Below are 25026 nucleotides of genomic sequence, written 5' to 3'. Positions count from 1 at the left end.
AGTTAAATGGTGTACATGATAACTATTTGACTATTATTATATGCAACTTTATAAAAGCCATTATCTCTTAATCAGATTATCTATTTCTATATAATTTATAATCTTTCTTGTGTTATAGCTTTAAGTTGGTGCGTTTGGCTAGACATTTTGCCCAACCATCCGTCCTACCTTCAAAACGTTGGGGACGTCAAGCTCTCAAGGTTCAGATTCAGATATAACTTAAAAGTTTGATTCGGATCCGATTTGGATATAACTTAAAATTTGGATTCAGATCGGATTCAGGTATAACTTTAAAATCGATTCGGATTGGATTTGGATATAACTTAAAATTCGGATTCGGATCGGATTTGGATATAACTTAAAATTTGGATTCGGATCGGATTTGGATATAACTTAAAATTCGGATTCTGATCGGATTCAAGTATAACTAAAAAATCGGATTCGGATGTAGATTTTAAAGTCGGATTTGGATAAGATATAAACTTTATTTCATCCGAATTTGAATCCTAATCCGAATCTGAATATATGAATATCCGAAAAATCGGATATGATCAAATGTATATACAATTTGAATCTGATCGGTTGACATCCCTATCCCCATCTATATATATGATATGGGAGATGAAGAATGTTAGTGATAGAAACAAATTCATGGTAAAAGCACACTGACAGCACTTCTTACCATAATGAGAGAAAAAGAGAGCAGGTTATAACTCCATATCATTATCATCCAAGAAGTTATACGGGACCATGCAGGTGCGTTTAAACTTTGCTTTTATTGCTTGAGCAAATTAAACAGAATGAAATGGATCATTTCCCGTCTCTGATTTCTACGTTTTGATTCTCAAAAAATGATATTCTGAGAAGCTCCACTAAGAACAGAGCATCTGAGCATGTCATTAGTCTAGGTAATTCTGCTCATAGTGCTTCTTATAGTGATCACCATGTTCAAATTTGTATACTTCTCCAAATAAATAAATGAACCACAAAGTAAACTTATCATAGATAGAAAGCAAAGGAAATAGTTTATCTCCTGCTGAAAGCTGATCAGATAGATGTCTTCTGCGTTGTTCTAGGTAGCAGATCATGCGCTACCCTGGCGTGCAACTCAGCTTTCGTCTCCTTTTCCAACAGGATTGGCACGTATAGTCGATTATAAATAGAAGCAAAGGGTGACCTCAAGAATAAACCAGCCAGACTATGCATGACAAACTCTTGTGCTCAAGCATCCAAAGGGCCAAGAGGAAGAGCAAGAGTTTTAGTAAACTAAGCAAATGCAAATATATATATATATATATATATATATATATATATACTTCTATTGGTAAATCTTTTAAGAGAATAGAGAGAGAAAAAGAAGGGGGGAGATGGGGGAACAACCAACTTCATTCTGAAAACTATAGAGCCAGGATTTCATCTTCAGTTGGGCCAAACAATCTTAAAATTTTAATAGACTTCAACCTCGATTTGTTTCAAAATCTTACACGGGCTGAACAACAATTTTTAAAAAAAAAATAAATTTCAGAAACTTGAGGGGCCCAACCTCAGCCCCTGCACAGGATGCACCCCTCATCACTAATACTCTCAATACCAAGAGAGAGTAACAAGCACTTAGGGGAATCAGAACAAGAAATGCCATGAAATGAGAGAACGGGAGAGGCAGAGACAGAGAGCGAATAGGTGAAGTGAAGGGGATGGTAGAGTCGGACGACATCCCAATGTGGGAACACCTCCCTCCCTACATTTTGCCTACGTTGTGGAGATGAGGTCATCATCTGCAAGCAACCGGGAAGGAGCCACCAACTACCGATCATTGGGATCCGGTCATCTGCCCCACGTGATGCATCCTACACCAACTAACTACCCGATTCCCAGGCATTCCTAACTTTTTCGTCTCTGCAGTCTCATCCATCAGTTTCCGTGGTGGTAGACAGAACCCAACTGCAGGTAAGATGAACATGCACACTTGGCGTTTTCATCACAGTCGGCATACAGTACAGGTTCCCCAGGCGTCGGACCAATAACAGTAAATAAAGCTGACGAAGAATTTACAAAAGGAAGTAGTAAAAAGCTGCTACTCGTAGTAGACGAAAAGATTTACAAACGGCTCCACTCTTGTCCTTTGGTTTCCTAGTTGAATGGCCTTGCAGAAGAGGTGAGTTTAGTAAGCCAGGTATAGTTGATTGGGGTGGCTTGGATACTTGGCCAAGCCAAGGCAAGTCTAGCAACAATCTCTTGACATAAAGGAAAGAGAAGGAGTATCTTCAAAGGACAGAAGTCATCCTTGATTGTTCCTCAATTATGCAAGTCCTAAGAGGGAACTAGGGAGGACCTACCCTTCATAACTTGCATAGTCTATGCAGTGCACTAGGAGAGGTTGACTACAGAAACATTGTTTAATGTTTCAAAAATATCATGTTCATGTTTTAGGAAACATTGTGTGATTATCTTGATTGAAAAACCATCCATAATCTCACCTTTTTTTTTTTTTTTTTTGTATAAACAAGAATACGTGTGCTTGGAATATGTGTCATAAGAAAAGGTATTCTAAAAACACAAACGTTTTTCTTTTCAAGAGGACAGATGATTGTCAAGAGCACTATGGCACATAACTAGTCAGCTACCCACTAACTAAGCACCTTGTCGCTCTCTTAGCCGCTGGAACCAAGGCTTTGAGTGAAAGGCAGCTCCGTAGCGCCAACGCCCCAGGCATCTTGACTCAATGAATTGCAGCCCAGGCGGCCAGGGACAGGCTGCCAATAAGCACACCACTAAAATTGTGAAGAGAAAAAGACGACGCCAACTCTTCTTAGATAAGATTTGGGTTGGAGGACTCGCAAAGAAGCGCTTGAAGAGATGCGCGCCGAGCATCCAACTCTTCTTGATGCGTTTATATTGACGGTTCCTTTTGTTTCATCTCTAACCACGTTGGCGGCGCCTTGTTGAGGTTCTGTTGTGCGTTTCGAAAAATGGTTTTATCTGTGTGACGCGATCCAAGGGTTTTGGGCTTTGGGTTCTTCCATCCCCGTGTATTCTCTCCCTTCTTTTATCTGGTTTGATCTTGCGGACGAGTGCTTCCCCCGAGTCTGCGGTTCTTTCTAGGGTTTTGATTCCTCTTGGAACTGAAAGTGCCCAAGAAGTCCCCGCTGTTGTTTTGGGGGGTTCTTCTTCTCATTATTGGAATTTTTAGATTCCGTGGAGTTACGGCTGTCGAACGTGATCGACATTGCAAAAGACCCTCGGTCAGATGATTTCGTTGCTCAAGTTCTTGGTGTTGTTTTAGCTGTCCCGTTTCTGACGGAGGGATGGGGGAGGATGGTGGGCGAGGGAGAGGAAGAGGGAGGAAGAAGGCGGACGGAGGTGGTGGTCGCGGAAAGAGACGCGGAACGAAGAAGGCGGAGGATCTTTTAGGAGAACCAACCGTGGCTTCGGATGGACCTTCGATTGCCTTTTTTGATTACTGTGGGGAGGGCCATTTGAGGACGCTGGATTTGATCTCTTCACTGTACAGCAGGGAAGATGAGGAAGGCGGTCTGGAGGATGAGATCAAGCGCTTCTCGTCTTTGGTTACCTTTGTAAGGTAAGCGATTTAGTTCTGTTATGTTGTATGATTTTAGCTATATGTTCTTGCGATCTTTTCAGGAGTTAAAGTTCGTTCTAGTGTGTTCAACTGCTGATTCAATAGTTCTTGAGTATGTACGATGTAGCTTTTCCCTTTGCACCTGCTTCTAGTCATAGACTCGTAAATAACCTTCTAATATCAAAGAGGTTAATTACTTTTATTAGATTTTCTTTAAGAGTACGGGATTTTAAGAACTAATAGTGAGTGGTTATGACATATAAACATTGTGGCATGTCCGATCTCAAAACAAATTCTTTCAGATATCGATCTTCTTTTTTTGGTAGTTGGGATGTTGAGGTTCTAGTACACTGAATAATGCTGGATACCTATGATTTACATAAAAAAGGATTTGGAATGGCGTTTCTGTGAGGGTTACGCAGTGTCGTGGGATGCTTAAGGTCTTCTTTGCTTAATGGGTCAGTACTGCATGATTCAGATTAACAAATAGGGAAACCTTGATGGTGGGCCTCGCGAAATATCTGACGGAAGTACGTGCTGACCGACTATATAACAAAAAAAATCTTTTCCTACTCCAAACGAGAAACAAAATACCTGTAAATTTAGCTTCAAATGAAATAATACAAATGAAAAAAGGACTTCAATTGTTACGAGTGTTGAAAAAGAATTCCCTAGAATATTATGAAAACAATGGTAGAATCGGTAGCTCATGAAAAGATCTTCAGTAGAATGAAGGAGAAAGTGAAAGATTATATACGAACCTTGAAGATGTCACCTTAAAAAATGATTTTCATGTTGGCCGAATTGTTATATGCAACGCAGATCTGCTACCTCCTTAAAAACTCAACAGACAATTTGAAGACAATAAACAGAAAAACTCAATAAAAAAGCATAACATCTAGACTCTGGAAACCATGCCACATGGATAGTGTTACCTTCAGTGGGGAGCCAGGAGTTTAGGTGAGGAAGGGTTCCACTGGTTGCCTTGTATGGTACCTGGAAAGTAGTGGAGTTCATGGGCTTCACTCAGGCAAATTTTTCATGATTTCATCTTCTTAATGATATAACAATGTAGCTTGATTATTGGTTTGATAGAGGTTGTGTGTCTGTATTTTTATTTTTCATTTTTCTTACACTCAATCCGGCTATTTTATACATATTATTGTCACGGGTGTAAAAATTTGTTTGTAGAGGATGGAAGCAGTTTTGCAATTACAAGCCACAGGGTATCAGGTTTTCGCATGATGTTGGAACCCCAGGAAGATCAGACCTAAGATATACATTTGAACTATCACAGTTCTCTGCTGCAAGTATCCTTAAGGTAAGGAAGTAGCAGAACCATCTCTCTGATTCCAGAACATTCCTTCAGTAGTTCTGTTGTTGCTTTGGTTATTGGCATGTTTTCTCCCTGGAGAATGGATATCTAAGAGTTTACAATATTCTTCCTTGGACCATGTATTAACATCTTCCCCTTCTTGTGCAGGTAGAGAGTGAACCTAGCAAGAGTAAACCCACAAAAGCATGGTATTGCTAATGTTCATCTATAAATGAGATGATATTTCTATTACCTAGGGTTCATCTAATTCTTAGGGAATAGGGATGTATCAGCAGTTCCTAGAATATTACTGTAAATCTAGAGTGTGGCTGAGCACATATTATTATTATTTTTTTGGTCTCTTTTACATGGGGAGTTATGAAAATTTAAAATGTTTCGTAAAGAGCTTGAATCAACTACTATGGGATCTAAAAAAATTTTATTTCACTCATATGGCTTTGAATAGCTGTTCGTTTAAGCTAGAATATCCAAGTCACATGGGTGTACGGTGAGGCAGGTACAGGTTCAGTGATTTTAGAAAAATATGGGTGTGTATATATATATGCAAAATCCCACAAAAAAATCAATATTAAAACAAAATTCATACAAAAAAAACAAAATTAACAATTTAACAGTGTGGATTGTTATAACTAAGTCACCTGGTTGTGTGTTTAAAACAATCCAGGTATGTCAATGGAAACAGATCTGGTAGCTGTTTAAAGAGGAAAAGCTTTAAACAGAACAATATTCATATAAGTTACAAACTGTAAGCTAAACAAGAGGATTAGGACCATTCGACCATATGTATATGACCAAGGCCATTCTAGCACAACAGATTTTGAGCAGCAACAAAAAATATTAAGTGAAAGAAGACAGCAGAACTCAGAGATTGAATGCCAGGGCAATAATTGAACAACAAAATGGTGGTGGAGTACCCCATAACATGCTACATGAAAAAACAACAATAGTAGTAACAGAAAAAACACAGAGATGGAGGGAAGAAATTTCGGTTACTGAACAACAAAAGGGGAAATAGCAAGGAAATCCCCAAAAATAGAATCAGATGTAAAAATAGGAAAAAGAAATCTTACTTTCCTTGCCTGCAATGATAAGACTTTCCCCATCAGTTGCTGGTCGCTGTCGGCTGGCGATCTCCTCACTGCCGGCCACCAATTTACGGTGACAGGCGTCTAAAGACTTGAAAGGGAGAAGGGAAGTGTCAGTAAAAAGGGGTGTCGAGGGTTAAATTTTAAGTTTTTGAAGTTTAAAACATAAAAAGAATAAAATATGTGGTATGGATTGGTTCCAACCCAAAACCGATACAACCATACCCAACGTGTGTCGGTGTACCCGATTCACCGTATCGGCATACCGACACCGGTATGTGTGCCAAACCCATGTACCCATGTCACTAACCTTCACTTGAGTCAAATCATAATCAGTTATGGGCTGACAACTTTTGACATCCTTTTTCATCTAAATAGAAATGTTATTACAAATTTCACTAGCTCAGAGTTGCAAATTAGAAATGCTACAGATATCTTATATTTCATCTGCTTACAAATAAGCATAAATACCTCTCCATGGGATCATATTGGCCTAAATTAATAAAATTAGGTTAAAGCCAAAATCAAGAAAACCTCGTGGTTTGCACAATAAATGATGATGATATTTTATTTCACTTTTTTTGTTGTAATTTGCTCAATTTTGTTTCTTTTTGCCATTAAACTTATGAATGTTGATCACTGTTTTTGTTTTTCTTAGTGATGGCTTTGTCTTGCAAGTTGGTGGGCCAGTATGGGCATTGGATTGGTGTTATGGCACTCAACTGGCACATGAATCTGGCATCAGTTGTGAGGTAATCTTGATATCACGTGTTCCTCATCTAGCTGTAAAGCAATGCGTACAAGTATGCCTTTATGCTTCTTCAAAGAGTTTTTGATTTTCCATTTTTCTTGTGAGTACTTGGAAATTGGTTGCTTAAATTTCTAATAATAGTCAATTTCAAAGTTGTCTTGTCGTTTAGTCACATCATTTAATAGCTGCTAGTTCCCTCCTTGGCCTAAGAATTATGATTCATGAACCAGCACGAGCTTTTTGAGGTGCTCCTCTTTTGGGATCTTCCAATCATTGTCAAAATGTCATTTTCCTTTGTTTTTTTATTAAGAAAGATATAGAAAGGTTAAACAAAAAGATGCAGGAAAATTGTGACATTTTGAAATATGACCAAAATTTCAAAATTTGTTTATATATTAGCCACAAAAATCGCGTGTAAAACACGAGAAATAAGTCAGCCATTTAAAACTTTAAAATGCTGTTTTTCTGAAAATAATGCCAAAATGGAAAAACATGAAGAAACATGTTTTTTTTTTTTTCATTTTTCCTATTTTTTCATTTTAATTGTTTTTTTTCATTTTTTTTTAACGCCAAACTACTTGTTTCCATTTTTAATTTTTAGTTGTTGCTTGTTTACTTATTTTTTGATGTTTGTGTTATTAGTTTCTTACTTATTTTATTTTTTTCTAATTTTTAGTATTTTTTAAAATAAAAAAATACTATATTGCATTTATTTTGAGATACACGTCAAAGTGCATTTATTGCAATTTTTTAGAAAACAATTAATATATCTTTTGAGGCTGGTTTTAACATTTTTCACTATTTTGAGTTTTTGTCAAGGTTTTTGTAAGAAAATTACTAGAAAACTGAATTTTTATATTTTGAAAATATTTTTATATATTTATTTTTGAATTCGTGAAAATTTTCTGAGATAAACTTTCTGATTAATACTGCAGAAAAATTTGGCTGATATAAATCCAAGAATGATATTTGTGAGATCAAAAGTATAGTGATACAAATTTTATCTTGGACGAGTTGATTTTGTCTATCATATTTGTATTCAAAAGTTGATCTGCTCTGCAGTTGTTGCGAAACAATCAATTTATAAGTAGCACTCTTTTACACCTCCATTTACTAAAAAAGTAGTGCATGCATAATAAAAAAATAGTAAGTTCTCACAGTGCACAATGTAGTAAATACACGGAGTAGCCAGTCACTAAAAGGACCTGACTGAGTCTAGGCAACTCCTGGAAGATAGTTAAAGAAAGAGGAGGAAAAGAACCATATGAGGGAAAAGAAAGAAGAAGAAGAACAATTTTATGGTGGACCTTTTGATCTCCCTTCCCTTCTCAGTCTCTTCTCTCTGCAATGGTGCAACCAAATCATTAAAAAATTAAAAGAATCTGGGTTAAAATTTTAAAAAAAGCATATATTTTTTTGTTCCAGCCACTTAATTGCCCTACTGTTCTGCCTTCTGCCTGCCTTAGTTGCTTTCGGCACTAGCTAAACAACAAACAGCTACTTCATATATACAGATAGCTCAACTAAAGTGAAATGCTGACACTACGTGAAAGAAGATTTCTTACCATCAGTTCACATAATGGTTGTATTTGGGAGTTGTACATCTTTTTTTACCCTCAATTGGCTTTCTTACCTTTTATGAATCTTCTTGTCTGCAACTTTTTTCACCTTTTCTTCTACCTGATAGGCTAGGTATCTGTATTTGTATGAGATCCTTTTTCATTTCTGTGTCTGGAAACTTGGTTACCATCCTATTGGCATCATGGTGACTGATTTTCCTGCATTTTAGCTTTCAGTATCTTGCTGTTGCTGCCCATCCATCTGACTCTCCATTTCATAAGATCGGCACTGCACTGTCTGGCCCAGGTTTTGTCCAGATATGGTTACTTTTAAGTGTCATTTCAAAGCAGGATTCCTTTTCATCTTCTCACGAAGCCAGATTGAAAAGGCGGCCTGATGGGAGGAAGTCTGCACGTGAAGATACAAATGGCAATGTATCCATATCTAGCACTATTGGAAAAGCTGCTGGTGCTGATTTAAATGGTATTCAAGGAAATGTTGGTGGTTTAGCTGTAAATATGATTGCTGATGAGACAGAAAGTTTGTCCACACAGAAGTTAGGCTTGATTCCTGCTAAGAAAAAGAGAAAGTTGAAAGATCAAGCAAGGACAGGGTCTTCCTGTGCCGATCCACTTTCTCCATCAGTTCATCTTGGTGATTCTAAATCACTTCTGCATGGTGATAGTAGTCCATCAATTGATGCTCTGAAGGAGCTGGCTCTGCCCAAATTTGTTCTATCCTTGGTTCATGATGGGAGAGTTGCTTTGGATGTTAAATGGAAGCCTTGCTCTAAGCAAGGAAACTGCTGCCGCATGGGTTTTCTGGCAGTGGTACTTGGAGATGGCTCCATACAAGTGTATGTCACATGAACACTGCCTGCTTTAATTGTTTTTATGTTGTTAATGTGGCTTAAACAGTTCCATTTTGTAAGTTCTGCACTTGAATCCTTGACGTCATCTACCTTTCTTTGGACGAATGAGGCTGCGATTGGACAAATTTTCCAATAGGTGGTTGTTAACTATTTTTTGCTTAGATGCATATGATCTATTTCCTGTTATGTGTAACCATAGCTAGTCAGTTACGTGGATGAGCTAGTATTTTGGGTCCACAAACTGTTGCTGAGTGAGTACACTCCTAGTTGCATTATGGTTTCAGTTGGCTTGCTGGAGAAGACCATTTAGCAAATAACACAAAGTAGGCTGTCGTTAGGGAGATCAGGGTATCCTTATCATGCCCAACCAGCTTACTGGTTACCATCTATTCCTTTCTTTATTTATATCAGGCCAAAATTGGGGAGCTACTTTCTTGTCCAAATCTGGACCTGTTGACATACCTCATGTCGCAGAACCCAAGGATAACAGCTAAATTTCTCAGCACATAGGATGATATGAACCATGATAAACTGGGTGGAACTATCCCAGATTATGTCATCCTGCAAATGCCCAAATGTATTCCAGTTCAATAAGCTAGACTATATTTCCCCATATTGTTTGGCTTTGTGTTTTAGTGCCGCTTTTTGGCATGTCCTTGCCATATTGCAGTATAGTTGCTGCAATTGCTGAAGAGCATGGAGGATGACATTTTCTTTCGGCCATGCAGGGACTACTTTCAATTGGGAAAAACCTTAAAGGCAAAGTTACAGTGACCAACAAGAAATTCACTTGCTTTCCGGCACAATCTTATTTCTTTATGCTCTTTTATTTGTCTAATTGCCCAAAAAGGTCCTCGCGCTTTAAGTTATTGTTGAAGTTTCCATCATGTGCATTTTTATGCTGATCATCTGCAATATGTGTACCATCTTAGCGTCCGGGACAGGACACTTGTGGCTACAATGATAGTCCCGTTGATCAATAATTTCAAAGCTTTTGGTATTAATATACTTTACTGTATGGGTGTGTGACCATCAGCAGCACTCCCCATATTCCTTTCCATCTCTTGGAGGAGATAATTTTATTTTTACAAAAAGTCCTTATCTAGAACCTTTTGTTCACAGGCCATATGTGGAACTTCATGACTTCTTTTTTCTATAATGTACTTTACTGTATTTTAATGAACCTTGAAAATTTGACTTCTAGCTATCCTTTTACATGTATGAAGGTGGGAAATTCCTACTCCCAGGATCATCAAGGCGCTATTTGTATCTGGTCATATTAAGGATACAGATCCACGTTTTATGAAACTGAAACCAGTGTTTAAATGCTCAAAGCTACTTCGAGGAGACAGCCAAAGGTTTGTTAGTGTGTTGAGATTTTGTTGCTTTAGACAGACAAAAATGAGTTTTCATTCTGAACTTCTTTCCTGTAGATAAAATTTCAATACCTGGTCACGTTTTGAGAATAGAATGCTTCTAGATTTGTTATTGTTCTTTGATTCTGCTGAGTTTACAGCAGATGAAAGATTTATTTGGAGTGTAATTTGGAACTTGAAACTTTAAAAAGTGTTTGACAGGTTTTGCCCCAATAGGTATAGTACGTTGATTGGAAAATCTTAGTAGTAGATAGAACTGAGCTGGAAGTTGTATTCCATTCTTGAAAATATAAATATAGAAGCTAGAGCAACATTAACTCTTAGGAAATTCTAACCTATTGCTTGTTGAACCTTGTAACAAAATTAGCTGGAACATAATTTTAGAAAATTCCTCTGCATGGATGTTGTTAAATTGTTTACGATGCACGTGGGGAGTCCAGAAACACTCATATATAACTTATGTTGATTATGTCGTCCTTTCACTGGCTTTCCTCTACACACTAGTGGATTATATTAGTGGCTAATATGTACTCTTCTAAGGATGCAAAATCTTCTATTTTGTGCAAGTCTTAGAGCTTCCCCTTAGTTTTCATGGTTTAACTACTAGGCTGACATGACCTTTTTTTACTTAGAAAAGAGCTGAGGACAAACACAGGGTGTTGGTTTTGGCTAGGTTTGTTCACAAATATTTTATATGATTTAACTTGTCTAATGTTATTATGTTGCCTTTGGACATATAAAACTGAAATTTATAACACTAAAAATCATATTTTAAAAAGTAAAATCTAGGCAATTTTTGTTACATGAGTCAGCTTGTTGGTATGTGGCTCATCTATGCTTGTTTAGCTGAGGCTTGTTTTGGCTAAACATGACCCTCGGGCCAAAGCTTGGGCTGGCTTTTGGGCAAATGAGCCAAGCCTGTGCATGGACTTTTTGGTTTGATCAACATTTGTATGAACATATATGACTTAAGTTCCCATCATATGTTGATGACCTTTCCGTATATGTGCTCTTATATAGCTGGAATATCACTAAATTGATGCCAACTTATAGATTGCTTGATTTCTGGTTGGTTGGTGGATGGTCTGTAATGCTATCACTTCATTGTTCTGTTAAGTTGATTGTTTTGATGAACATTCTGCTGGAAAACATGAACCAAATTCCATGATGAAAATGTATATGATGTCTCTCTCTCTCTCTCTCCCCCCCTCCTCCCTCCAGCCACCCCCCAACACCTTCTCTCTGTGCACATTGTGTAACTGAAATGTTCTTATTATCAGCATTCCTCTTACATTGGAGTGGTCGCGTGCAGTTCCAAATGATTTACTACTGGTTGGCTGTCATGATGGAACGGTAAATCCTCATATGTCCTTTAAATTTGTTAGGAATTCTATACTTATTTCAAGGCTTGATATTATTTCTCTTGTCTAGCAACCTTATGGCTAAGTTCAGCCTAGTCGAGCCCAAGGTTGTCTATCTTAGCTTTGTTCAGTGCATTCTCTGTCATTTACTTTGCTAATTTTCAAGCCAATCTTAGAAGGTATTAATTATCAAAAGATTTTGTAAAATTCATGTAATGGTAACAAGATGGGTTGAATTTGTGATTTATGTTTTGGAAACTGAGAATACACATTTCAGCAACATATTTGCTGCATTAGAGTTGTAGTAGAATGCTCACATGTTTATGCTCACAAAACTATGTATAGACATGTCATTGAGTGCAATGCACAGACATGTCCGTGCCGGCGGCTATGGAGCTTGTGGTTTAAGTTAGATTCCTCTTTCATAGTTGTTTTTTCAAAGGCAAATGGGGCCGTAAACCTACATGCGATTAGAACTGTGATTTTTGGTTTTGATCATGTGTTCTTGCAAGCCAGCTGCCATATTTAGTTGCAAATTTGAACTTCTTGTCTGAATTAATTACTTAATAATAGTAATGGTTGCAATAATGGTAAGAATAATAACTGCTGCTTTCTGCAACTTTTGGTCGCTAAACTTCATGCAAAACTCTGTACTTCTCTTAGGATAGAAGCAAGCATAATTTTCAATAAATAAAAGGAACAAGTCCCTTTCCACCGGATGTCCTTAAACTACCTCTTAACTTGTGGAAGACACCGTTACTAATGAATGACCAACAAATGCAAAGCATGTACAAGACATATGTCCAATTCTACAGGTGAAGATGTCTGTTGTTATAAAACTAAAGATCGAGGATCATAGGAGGGTGTTGTATGCTTTAACCTGTGGGTATCTCTTGCAGTGTTCTGCTACGTTGAAAGTGTCAATACAGGATTTAGTAACATTAAGGAATCGGGACTTTTTGTTCACACGTAAGCCACTCCAATATCTTTCTGTGCAGGTTGCTATGTGGAAGTTCTTGCCGAAAGAGTCTTGTGAAGGTGATGCAGTGATAATCTTATTTCTGTGGTTATGCTGCAATAAGTTCACTTCCAATAATAACTTATATTTGTCATGACTTGCATGTGCTTTCAGATTAGCCCTTTTAGCTGACTGTGGCTGGGACTGCATATTCCCTCCCACAATACCACAACCCCCCCCAACCTCCTCGTCTGTTCAAGTTCCATGTAAAGTTTTTGTTGTGGTACTGAACAAACTCTACTGACTTGAATCCGGGTTTTATGTGAAGCATATTTCAGGTTTTTTTACTTGAGGAGGCATTTGACTATTCCCTTTTGTTTGAGAAGAGAAATGCCTTAATTACTGGGTCTATTTCTTTTGAGTTGTTGTATAACATGGAAATAGGATCCACTTGTCCTCCTCTTCCATCTCCTGTTTCTTCTTTTCTTTTCCTTCTGCTTACTAGGACTAACTAGTCTTACCTAGGTACGGTTGTGGCCTTTCAGGGCTTTGCAAGCTTTTGCCTTTTATCATAGAGTAAATTAGCTAAGACCGTGCCTCACCAGGGTAACATATGTGCCATCTGAATTTCACTTGTATTAGATGCTTTGTGTTGGTCATACCACAATCTCATTGATGGGTGCAATTCAAAACATTTAGTTTGTTCCTCTGTGATAACTTTCTTGTGTTAAGATTTGTAAATTTGTTCTTTGTCTCTTTTTACAGATACAAGACCTTTGCTTTGTTTCGCAGCAGACACACTTCCTATCAGAGCCATATCTTGGGCACCGAATGAAAGTTATGTGGTGCTTCATGGAATTATCTTTATGTATAAAGTCCAATTTGTCTATTGTATTTCAATTTTGACACTTCTCTATCTGCATCTTAACTTTTTGAGTGTCATATATTGATTGCTTAAGTTTATAACTTCTTATGACAGTGGAAATAATAAGTCATAAGCTTTTTGCATGAACTGTACAAACTAAGTCATAAGCTTTTCTCATGAAACGTACAAACTAATGGTTGTTCTGAACAACACAGATTTTCTTGCTCGGAGGCAAGCATTCTTAGGCACATGGCTTTGAAGGCTTCAAACATGCGAAGACTGTTTCCATTTTTGGATATTGGATCACTCTAATTGTTAACATTGTTATTGTTCAAACTGCGGTGGCTCATATATTTGTCATGCAATCGGTTACACACAAACAAACACACAAACTTTCATGCATGAAGCTATTGTGAATTCTGACAAGACTATCGAGTGCCACCTGCCTGCTGTGGGTATGGTGTGCTTGTGTTGCACCATGAGTGTGTGTATGTGTGTGCAGCTGGGTCTGCATGCATGCACATGTGCGTAAGAAGTCCTCTGACTCAAGGAAGAGGAGGATGTTTCTGCTGATGCATTTCTCCTCCGTCATCCCTCTTTCCTCACTAGGATTCATTGGGGACCTTTTACATTGAATTGCTGCAGAAGTTTCTTATGTTCTTATTCATGATGTATATATTGTTAATATATGTCTTTCTGCTAAAGACTTGGTTCAATCCAATTCCTTTCCATGAATAGTCCAGATGGTGATAGCTGTTAAAGCTTCGTAGTGATACTGTTATCACTTCTCACTCATGAGACATGATTAGTGAAATTTTGTCTAACCCCATTCCCTTTTAGTGGCTTGAATGGCAAATGTACAATCTTTATATTTTCATTAACTCCGTAGGTTTTTCCAACACAAATTGCAGGGATGCAAATTGTGAAAATTTAGTGGCAACAGCTGGACATAGTGGAAATATACGGTTTTGGGACATACGGTAAACAAGTTCCATGTCTTGGATCAATGTTCTCTCCACTTGTCTAGTGTTCTTTGTTCTTCACTAAACATGTTTACATGATACGTTCCAACTGCAATTGCAGCGATCCTTTTCGGCCTTTGTGGGATATTCATCTATCACGGGGTTTCATATTGAGCATGGATTGGGTACATAATCCAAGGTGATCATAAATGTGTTATTTGTATATATTTCATTATGTTTTTAGGCTTCTATGCAGATCATTAATTGCAGATAATAGAAAATTACCTACTGGAAACTTCACACAATTTTTTTTGCCGCATGTTTATCTAGAGTTGTAATGGAGGATTCTAGTTCTTAGTTTATGACTTATTCAAACTTTATTCTTGAGCCCACTTTTTTTTTTTTCTTTTTTCTTTTTAATTTTAGCTCTGTTATATTCTCAATGGATGATGGCACTCTTCGAATCCTTAGTCTGTTGAAAGCTGCATCTGATGTTCCTGTGACTGGGAGACCATTCAGCGGAAAACCATGTCAGGGGTTGCAGACATATTATTGTTCATCTCATGCAGTGTGGAGTGTTCAGGTTTCTCAAGTAACAGGTTTTTAGTGATTCGAAATTTCTGTTTCCTATCCTGCTCATTTGTTTATTGCTGAATTTCAGAACTGTTTCTCATTCTGTTTAGCTTTGTGCCTTCGCTTGTTGGGACTCTTTGACCTGATGTTAGAATTCTCTTCAACCCAACTTCTACATCCAAGACCCATTGTAGTCATGCTTCTAGCAAATGAAGGGTTTCATAATATTGGATCTCAGACACTTCATAATCACTGGACATTCAGTTTTCCTATCTCTGTATAGTGCATCCTTGGTGTCTGAGATCAGAAGTTCCATTCGCCTCACCCTTCGTGTAGGACCTCTCAGTTGGGGGAGCTTAACGGTATAGGCAGAGTGAGGAGTAAAGTGTCATTCTGGGATGTGCTTCTTCCACACTTTTCTTCACGGTGCTGTGTTTAAACTGGGTTACTTTCAAATTTTGGTTTTCTCCTCATCAAAGTTCTAATTTACGCAAGAGTTGCACTCCAATTTTTGAACGCTATTGATGGTAGGACTAGGACCTCATTTTTTTGAACGTTATTGTCAGGTATGGTTGCCTACTGTAGCGCCGATGGTTCTGTCCTCCATTTTCAGGTATTTATCTGCCTGTTTCTTGTCTTTTGCAAAAGTTATATCGATGAACGTGAAATCAGGTATTTCTTTTGATCTTACATCTGCAGCATTCTGGTCTTTTGCTAATAAGATTTATTCATGTTGGAGGCAAGTAAAAATACTTGCTTGATGAATTGATAAAATTGGCATTGTATCTGTTTTTGTCTCGTCTTCCCCGTGCACAGATGCCATGTTTCACATTTTTTGTTTAAAAAACCAAAAGCCTGTGCTAATTCTTCTCTTCATAAATAGTTGACGAGTAGGGGCGTGGAGAAGGATAAAAGAAGGCATCGTACTCCCCACTACCTTTCTGGGTCGCTGACTAAAGATACTGATGCTCTTACATTGTCTATCCCGAAAATGGGCACCGCTTCTCCAATGAAGAGAGTGTTGGATGAATCGGGCAAGATTCCCAGACCCCTTCGCGTGTCTTTGTCGGACTTAACTCATGCAATTACTGCAAATCCATTATCTTCAGGTGAAATTCTGGTATTTATGGACTTGCAAACAATTCACTTCTAGATGTTACCGTGAAGCATTTTTACGTGCTATTTCTCACTGTTTTTGGTGTTGGTGTGCTTGCGTCTTACTGTCACTGAATCCAATTTCTTTACTGCAGCTCGATACCTGGTTGAAGATGCAGTAATCGATTCTGTAGATGAGCTTCCCTTAGTTGCTCAGAAGAATGCAAAGTCAAGGGTGTCGAGAAGCAGTCAGAATAAACGCAAGGGAACAGCTGAGATGGATACTGTAGATGATGACGATGGACAGAACTTGCAAATGGTGGTCACTGGATTGAAGGAATCACCGATTGCCGCAGAAGTTTTCCCACCAAAGATTGTTTCTATGAACAGAGTGAGGTGGAACCCGAACAGAGGAAGCGAGAAATGGCTTTGCTATGGGGGAGCGGCTGGAATAATTCGTTGCCAGGAGATATCTATGCCTATTCTGGAGCGTTAGTTTTTGTTCTCCACTTATGACTTGGAAGTTATGTACAATAGAAGATTGTGAGAAGCAGGCCATGGTGACAATCTGAGAACCAATCATTTAGAAAAATGTCATTTACTTCGTTGATAAGTGTCCTCGTTTGCGTACTTTGATAAATGGTAAGAATAAATTATTTGATAGAGAAAACTTGGTACACTTTCTGGCTAGATGTCGATCTTTTTTATTTTTTTTTTCATTGCCATCTATTTTTCCTGTTTTTTGAATCCTGAAGCTAGGGTGGAGGAAACGAACCGAACGAGCTGAACAATGTAAGTTGAAAATCATTTCATTGGTTTGTTAAAGTAGCTTAAACTCGATTCGCGTTTACTGTGAGGGGAGCCCAGTTATCTGGTAAACTTCTAGCTTGTGAGCTTCTCTTATGAGCTGTTCAATTTAAATAAGTTGCACGTGAACTCATTTTTGTCCCGAGGTTGCCAGTGCGATTTAACAATTACCATAGTATATAAAGGCAATCTAATCTTGACGATAGATTTTATTAGTGAGCTTATGGACTAATATAGATTTGAAAATAAAAGTGAATAAAAATTGAGTTTGATGAATGGAAGAATATATAGTAAACACTACGTATGAAAATGCGTAGTACACACGATTTTCAGATTATGCCTTCTCAATTGTTGCGTTTATGCTTTCTCAGTGTTTCAAGTTTAACCATATGAATACCAAGTATTATGAAATAAGAATTGAAAAAGAGAACATAGGAATTTTGATATTTAGATTGGGACAAAGTAGTAAAAGACGGGCTGCATACTGCGAAGGGAGAATCCCAGTGTTCTTCCTTTTCACTTGTTCGACCTGGCAACAGGAGAAAGCGCAGTATTTTCCTTCTTTTTGCCCTTTTGTCCTTTTTCGCTAAGAAGAAGACGGAAGGCGGAGTGTCTTCTTCCTTGCACTCGAGCTACGGATAAACAGAGAGTAGGTTGCAAAGGGTTTCAGGATAACTCAAGGAAGAAGACACTCCGCCTTCCGTCTTCTTCTTAGGGAAAAAGGCTATTAACTATATATCTTAAAGTTTGGCCATTGCAAAGGGTTTCAGGATAACTCAAGGGAGCTGATAATTATAATCTGAAGTCCGGATAGATACTGAGTAAGAGATTACTGCATCACGTCCGCAGGACCTGCTCAAACTGGCGAGCGTGATGCGACGGAGTATCTTCATCCAAAACGCCTTAGCCCTTCCAGGAAATAAGCAGTGACTTGAGAATCTGTAGGGCTGTAGTACCAATGATTGTGTGTCTATTTGTAGTGATTTGCGTGTAGAATTGAAGCACTCTTCTCATGGGTAATTTGTAATAAAGGTACTAGATAATAGAGGAAAAAGATAGTGTTAAATTTATTTGGTTGACCAAGGAAGTTTTTTGACGCATGCGTCCTTCACTTTACAGTAATTACATTTACCCAAACTCTAGCTTTTATATTTGATCCTAAATGCTATGTATAACATGAAGATCAAGCCGTGAGGCAGTTTCTTCAGGAAAGAAGGTTAAACATTGAACACCCAATTCAAACTCCAGAAAAAAAGAGGACCTTCAAACGATTGATTGATTGATTTTAGGACTCGATCGGTCCTTTAAATCAGAACCTGCAAAAGCAGATGCATGGCTAAATACAAAAACAGAAGGTGTCTCTGTGCATATATTCAGAAAGAGCGGCACTTGGGTAGCTCTCTGAAAATAGTCTTGAAACATTTATATAACAGTAAAGAGATGGATAGTCAACTGTGTTGGCTTCCTGGATGAATAGCTTCTCGTGAACCGTTGCAGATTTTAGATCGCAGCTGTGCACCAATCTTCCCCCAAAGTGAAGATAATTTTTATGAGAGAAAATATCGCAAATCTTAAGATTACTTCAGTTATACTTTTGACACTCACTAATTGTTTTTTAACCGAGCATAGGCCACGCGTCCCTTGAGAATGATCAGATGTTTTGAAATGGGTCTAAGTACTGTGTTCCTTTCACCAATTCAACTTGTTTTTTTTTTTTTCAGTTTGGAGGCATTAGCCCTCAATGATCTGTCTGGGAACTTGGGAAATTAAGCTAATCACAAGTTTGTTTAGTTAAATTAATTAAAGAGTGATGATCGATCATCCTGCACTCAAGCAAAGGTGATCAGACTGCTGGCACTTCATTTTTTCAGGTTTTAGACCGACTAGCAGATTGGAAATCAATACCAGGGGAATCTCTCACAAAGTCGGAATGTACGAAAGCGAGCGCCTTAAGAAAAGTCTGGCGGGAAAATTTACCCCAACGTTAGGCCATCCCATTTCCAAATCTGCAATAAAAAATATAATTACTCTACAATCTTTCAACACAAAAAACCTGAATGATTTTATCAGTATGACAATTGTGTTAGTTCTAGGTTTAGTTTTATTAGACCATTTAATTTCTCGTTTAGCTTCTAAAAATTCAAAGCATACCTTACACGATTTGACTCGAGCTTGATTCAGACATAAATCAGGGCAAGCATAATTAGGTCGGATCCTAGGCTCCCGTTTTTTTTTTAAAAAAATCTAATGCAACCTCAGTTCCCTCCGATTGAAACTACACTATTTTAACGCTACCCCAATAGATTTCTTATAACAATGTTCTATTTTAGCCATCTGTCACGGCCTGGTTGAGCTGACCAGACTAGTCGAACGAATCTACCTACCAACTGATGAGTATCATGCATGCAGCAACAGTTCTCCACCATTATAAATGGGTTAGTGCGGATTTTAATCGTGATTTTCAGCTATATTAAGTTGGGAGTATGTCACATGCAGATTTTTTTTTTCTTTTTTTCAATTTATTAGATTGAAAACCAATGGTACAAGAAGTTTGTTTCTCCTTCAGGCCTGGGGTGGATCTTTCAACGGCTTTGATTGCCCAACAAACATGGCTTCATGTGACCGCTAAAAAATGAGTAAATTTATTTATTTTTTTGTCTCAATGTATGTTTTGAATATAAGTTCAGTTTGGCCCTACCCAAATCCAATCCACAAAACCCAGTCTCCATTTGACCCGTCCTTGCGGAAAATTCTGGCTCCACCCCTGCTTTCTTTCACTAGCGATAGTCAAACAATAGAACCAAATCAAGATCAAAGAATACTTTAACTTGAAACTACATACCATTCTCAAATGACATTATCTTTTAAGGCTTCAGAAGCACTGATTAGAAACACGCGTTCTCTGAGGTTTAAGGAAAGGTCACTTGTACCAATATGGAAGCAAGCAACATGATCCGAGAAGGAGTTTTTTTATATGTTTTTTAAACATATATAGGCACATGTACATTAGACGTCTTAGGTAAAAGCTATAAGATGCTCCGGAAATTAAAGGCAATCAAATGTTTCGTGCCGTAATTAATCATTGAACACGAAGGGAACATTAATTTTATTTCCATTAATTAGTTAGCTCTTAATTTCACGCTTCGTCCTCTTCCTTGGCTGCCAAATTTCCGCTCTCTGGTCATTCTCGTAGAATGTCAACCCCACAATTATACATGAGGTGGCTGTGTAGATTTAAGGAATATATATGGATTGGGCTAAGGTCGACATAAAGAGTGTTTTGTGTTTTAAGCGACGTAAGCTCAAGAGTCGTTGTGTGTACTGCCAAGAATTAGATAGTTTCACATGCACACCTGTAAGGGCGACTGAGGAATGGATCACAAGTCTCAAGAGTGTCCTACCACCCTCAATCTTATAAGGATAATCAAGTTGGGTGGAAGCCCTCGATCTACTTGGTAAAAAGCTAGAGTTATCTTGGAATTATTAGTAGGGTGAGGTGTTTCAAAATTTTAATAGAAACCGAAAGATAATTTTTTTTTAATTTTTATATAGATTAAACTAAAATTTCAAAATTTATATGTAAATTTTTCATTTTTTGAGAATCTGAGGAGGTCGATGGCCCCTGCCTGTAGCATGAAAACTGCTTTTGGGTTTTATGATTGACTTGTTAAATAACAGGAAGATAAAGCGCTGTCCTTTTTTGGAACATATTTTTGCATATGCAGCATTTTTTTTTTAATTTGAGTGTACTTTGTGATTTTCTTTATTTTTACCCTAAAAATTTTAATTAGCCATAAGTTGGATTGTTTAAATAATTCGTGTATTACTCACTACAAGACACATTGCAACATATTTCTATTAACACCGATGCTATCTTTGCAAGAGAACTCACTGTATCACTAGCCCCGACACGAAGCAGTGGTGGCGACAGACAGTGGGATCGCTGCTTCAGTTTCGACGAAACCCGTTGTGTCGCCAATAATGAATCTGTCAAACTACCAAAATTTAAACAGTTTTGGCACGAAAGTTTATCGTGAGCCCAAAGCGCTTCGCAGTATTGACAATATGTAAAGCAAAGCAAATATCCCCAACCATCAACCACAGTTGGCTAAGTCAGTTTTGATTGCTTGAACACGGAAGATTTGGTGCAATAAATACAAAGATTTAGTGGTATCTAGTATAGACCATCTCGAGTTACAATATATATATATATATATATATATATATATATATATATATATATATAGTCTTCTAATACTTCCCTTTGGATGAGCGAAAGGCTAATCCTATCGTCCGAGTGAAGACCGAAGCCCTTTTTTAAGGTTCTCGGTTGCTTTGGTACCACGAGGTAGGTGTCTTGCTATGCACCATTGCATTGCTTTTTTTTTTTTAGATCAAAACTAAGGGTGAGCATCGAGCCGGGTTTGGAAAAAACCTGGCCCGGCCCTGATAGGCCGGCCCGGGTCAGCCCGGCCCATTTAGCTCGTTAAGAATAAAAAAATATTTTTTTAATTTTTTTATTTTAATAATATATATTTATTATTAATAAATATATTTTATATTAAAAAATTATTTTATAATTAAAAAATTATTTTTTAATTTTAAATGGGTCGGTCCAAGCCGAGACCCTACTATCGTGTCGGGCTCCCGGCCCTTACCATGCCGGCTTAGGCCAGTCCTTACCATGCCGGCTCGGGCCAGCCCGGTCTGATGCCCATCCTTAATCAAAACAGAATTTGACCGCTTACCAGCCCCTACTCCAACCATTGTACCAAAGAGTGGTTTAACTTTATTGGGTTCCTGAAATCACAAACGAAGCGTGGTTTAACTTCAGTTAGGATGATACATGCTACGGCAAAGAAAGATAAAATAGTTCGAAGCCTATAGAATTTAAACCCAATCGTAATTTAATTTAATTTTATATGATCACACCAGCAACAGCTTGGTCTTCATATAGCGTTTGCAAAAAGCACTCGACAGCCTCAACGCTGGCAACATGTTTCGGAAACTTTTTGCCAACAATACTTTCGTCCTGACTTTTGCTAAAAGAGAAGTTTTGCCTAGTTAGCAAAAAAGGAACAAATAATTTCAACATGAAAATGATGCCCATGAGAAGACAATGACTTATCCTCTTTTTATTAAAACAAGTCGATGGTAAGTAATAAATTTATTGAAAGGAAGAGGCATATGAAATTAGAAATTAATTGAAAAGCTAGATAACTTAAAAGGCTGGGCGTCCTGCTGGACCAGCGATTGGGCCCAGGCTTGGACTGGGAAAAATCAAGCCCGGGCCCGATAAGCCGGCCCGGGTCAGCTCGGTCCAGCCCGTTTAAATTAAAAAAATATTTTTCTTTAAATTTTTGTTGTTTTAATAATATATATTTATTATTAATAAATATATTTTATATTTAAAAATTTATTTTATAATTAAAAAATTATTTTTTAATTTTAAATGGGCCGAGCCTAGCCGAGACTCGGACTATCGGGCAGGGCCGGGCCGATGCCCACCCTTAAATTGTTCCTGTAAGTTAGGTTGGGTATTATAGGATGATCTAAACGTGGAAATGGAAGCCGGTTTAAAAAGCAAATTAACATGGAAGTTAAGCACCGGATTGTGTAGTTTTGACTGAAAAGTGTAGTTTGACTGAAAAGACAAGTCCGGCCGCGAGATGATTCATTCCGACGTAGGAGAAATATTGCAACTGCTTCCTCTCGATGGAGAAATTCAAGCCACCATAGAACACGTAAGAGATAGATTAATTTCAAGTTTTTCATTCTGAGTACAAGAAAAGACTTTTATCAAGCAGTCCCTGCGTTACTTAAAAAGTCAATAATAACTCATCCTCTCCACTAGCATAGCAGTTGAGATAGTGAAAGTTCCGATTCTCTTGCCAAAAGGCTGGCCGTTGCTATTAGTCAAAAACTGTAAGCAGTGCGATTTTGCGTCGTTAAATCTTACTTATAATGTTCCAAATTAAGTATGTTTTTTTTTTGTAAATACATCAAAATTAGAGGGATTTTTTTTTTGTCAAGGCGTCATAATTTAATAAATGGTTAGAACGAGTATATACAGAATGGTTGACGAAATTCTGAAATGCAGATGCTACATTTCTAAAAGCTTTTCAGGTGGATGTCGAAGACATCTAACTCTTGGAGACACAAACTTGTGCGTACCGTCATATATCCAAATTGGAAAACCAAATAACGTCCGGGTAGGCAATATCAATCGCATGCACTTGGATCCCTTACAGAAAACAAAACATGATCCCTTAAACGATCCAATATGTATCCCTTATCTTATATTGGTATCCAATCACGTGTTGGAGTCAAACATATTAATCAGAGAGAGCCGTGTGGGCGAAGGGACGCATGAGGTGTGAAGAAAGCAGAAGATGAAGGAGAAGGGGGTGGAAGAAACTTTACTTGTAAATAATAAAGCACTTAGAAGAAGCACAAGTAGAAAGCAAAAGCAGCACAGATTGTTTCTTTCAAAAAAAATAAAAATAAAAATAAAAATTTGGTTGGGTGGAGGGGGTGGGGGGTTTGCTTAGAGCTTTTAGTTAAAGATGCCTAATAAGTGTATTTAAATAAGAACTTCTGAAATCATGTTATTTAGTGCAAGTTCGCTTTAACTTTGGTACAGGTAACCTTTCCTTAAAGCTTAGAGAACCCGAAAATATCATCTTCCATTAATTAAGTTCATTGAAGCTTAAAGAAAAATACAATTTCGGAAGGTACGTATATAGTTTGAAGTTTTAAGTATGCTGGTCACAATTCCGTCCCCTTGTTCGAATATTTACTAGAGATTCACTCTATTTATTGGCCGTCTCGTGAAAGAAGTCCACGCGTCTTATGTTTAACATAGTAATCGGTATCCAAGATACGATTCATGGACAATCTAAGCCGTTGAAATATCCTCCTTAAGGAAAAACAAAGATTGCATGCTATTTCTTTCCTGATTTTTTTTTGGGGTCTATGGGCCATGTTTCGAAAAAGAAAAAATGACTTCTTCTTTTCATTTTTTTTATTTGGTTAAAAAAAGAAGACCGTACCTTTCATGAAAAATGTCAAATAACAATCTGAAGTAAAGAGAAACATAAAAACACTGAAAGAAGAGTCTATGACGGTGAAAGTGACAGAAGGTAATATCTTTAAAAAAGAAACTGCTGATAATGTTTTCTATTCCTCAAAGCAACAAAAGTTCACATCTCTATAGAAGCAGAACACCATTGAAAACAGAGGAAGAAAAGGGAAGATTGCAGGAATGGGTCACATTGTAACAGATTAAAAAATGGCAGTCTAAAGTTGTGGTGAATTTTTCTCAAGGCGCGTGTTCATTTTCCTACTTGTTAACTTTGTGACGGATTTCCATGCTGATAATATTCTCGATCTAGCGGAAAACAAAAAGAAAAATGAAGTGCCAGCAATCTGATCTGATTAGCTTTACTTGGCATACCGTCGGTGTTTTATTATATGTAGTTGACTTAACTGAAAAGTCCTGTCATCACCACTCCCACTTCCCGAGGAAGATCACTGGAACCTTATGTCTTCAAAGCTAATGAAAATTGTGTTGAACTGGTCACAGTAACGCCGAGATAGATTGATCATTTAAAAGAATTATCTGATTTGTGTTGCTGGTTGCGTCGTAAAGCAATTAACGAATGTGCTAAATTTAATTGAAGTCATTTTGATGAAATAATGTACGTTTTCTTCGTCTCGCAAAAAACTACGACAATTAATGTGGGAGAGAATTGGAGCACAGCCGCGACCTAAAATCTAGAAAACTCGTGAATGGTCCTTACTTAGCTCTACATTGAGGTATCAATGGATTGGATTCATCAACTAT

At 37.6% G+C, this 25026-nt stretch overlaps 1 protein-coding gene across 4 annotated transcripts; it reads left to right on the top strand.

Moving 5' to 3' along the window:
• The first annotated feature begins 2759 nt into the window (after positions 1 to 2759).
• On the top strand, positions 2760 to 17052 carry LOC116246208 (uncharacterized). 4 transcript variants are annotated; one of them, XM_031617951.2, is made up of 15 exons: positions 2779 to 3580; positions 4772 to 4901; positions 5064 to 5104; positions 6660 to 6753; positions 8549 to 9168; positions 10410 to 10541; positions 11840 to 11912; positions 12919 to 12958; positions 13644 to 13716; positions 14655 to 14723; positions 14827 to 14904; positions 15132 to 15304; positions 15845 to 15891; positions 16162 to 16387; positions 16529 to 17052. In XM_031617951.2, exons 1-15 carry the CDS (start codon positions 3306 to 3308, stop codon positions 16867 to 16869), a joined length of 2412 nt encoding a protein of 803 aa, XP_031473811.1. In that variant the 5' UTR covers positions 2779 to 3305; the 3' UTR covers positions 16870 to 17052. The 4 variants fall into 4 exon arrangements, with proteins under 4 accessions (XP_049932696.1, XP_031473811.1, XP_031473813.1 ...); XM_031617952.2 differs by lacking the exon at positions 2779 to 3580 and having other exon boundaries at positions 4800 to 4901; positions 8542 to 9168; XM_050076739.1 differs by lacking the exon at positions 16529 to 17052 and having other exon boundaries at positions 2760 to 3580; positions 15132 to 15288; positions 15845 to 16300.
• The last annotated feature ends 7974 nt before the right edge of the window (positions 17053 to 25026 follow it).

The sequence above is a fragment of the Nymphaea colorata genome, chromosome 1 (assembly GCF_008831285.2).
Source record: "Nymphaea colorata isolate Beijing-Zhang1983 chromosome 1, ASM883128v2, whole genome shotgun sequence".
Taxonomy (NCBI): Eukaryota; Viridiplantae; Streptophyta; class Magnoliopsida; order Nymphaeales; family Nymphaeaceae; genus Nymphaea; species Nymphaea colorata.
This window is presented reverse-complemented; position numbering and strand designations above follow the sequence as displayed.

Bases quoted from the DNA above. Each gene is read 5' to 3' on its own strand.
- LOC116246208 (XM_031617951.2), top strand. From the start codon at position 3,306: ATGGGGGAGGATGGTGGGCGAGGGAGAGGAAGAGGGAGGAAGAAGGCG. The intron at 13,717-14,654 runs TTATGTGGTGCT...CACAAATTGCAG, and splicing joins TCTTGGGCACCGAATGAAAG to GGATGCAAATTGTGAAAATT. The intron at 15,892-16,161 runs GTATTTATCTGC...CTTCATAAATAG, and splicing joins GTTCTGTCCTCCATTTTCAG to TTGACGAGTAGGGGCGTGGA.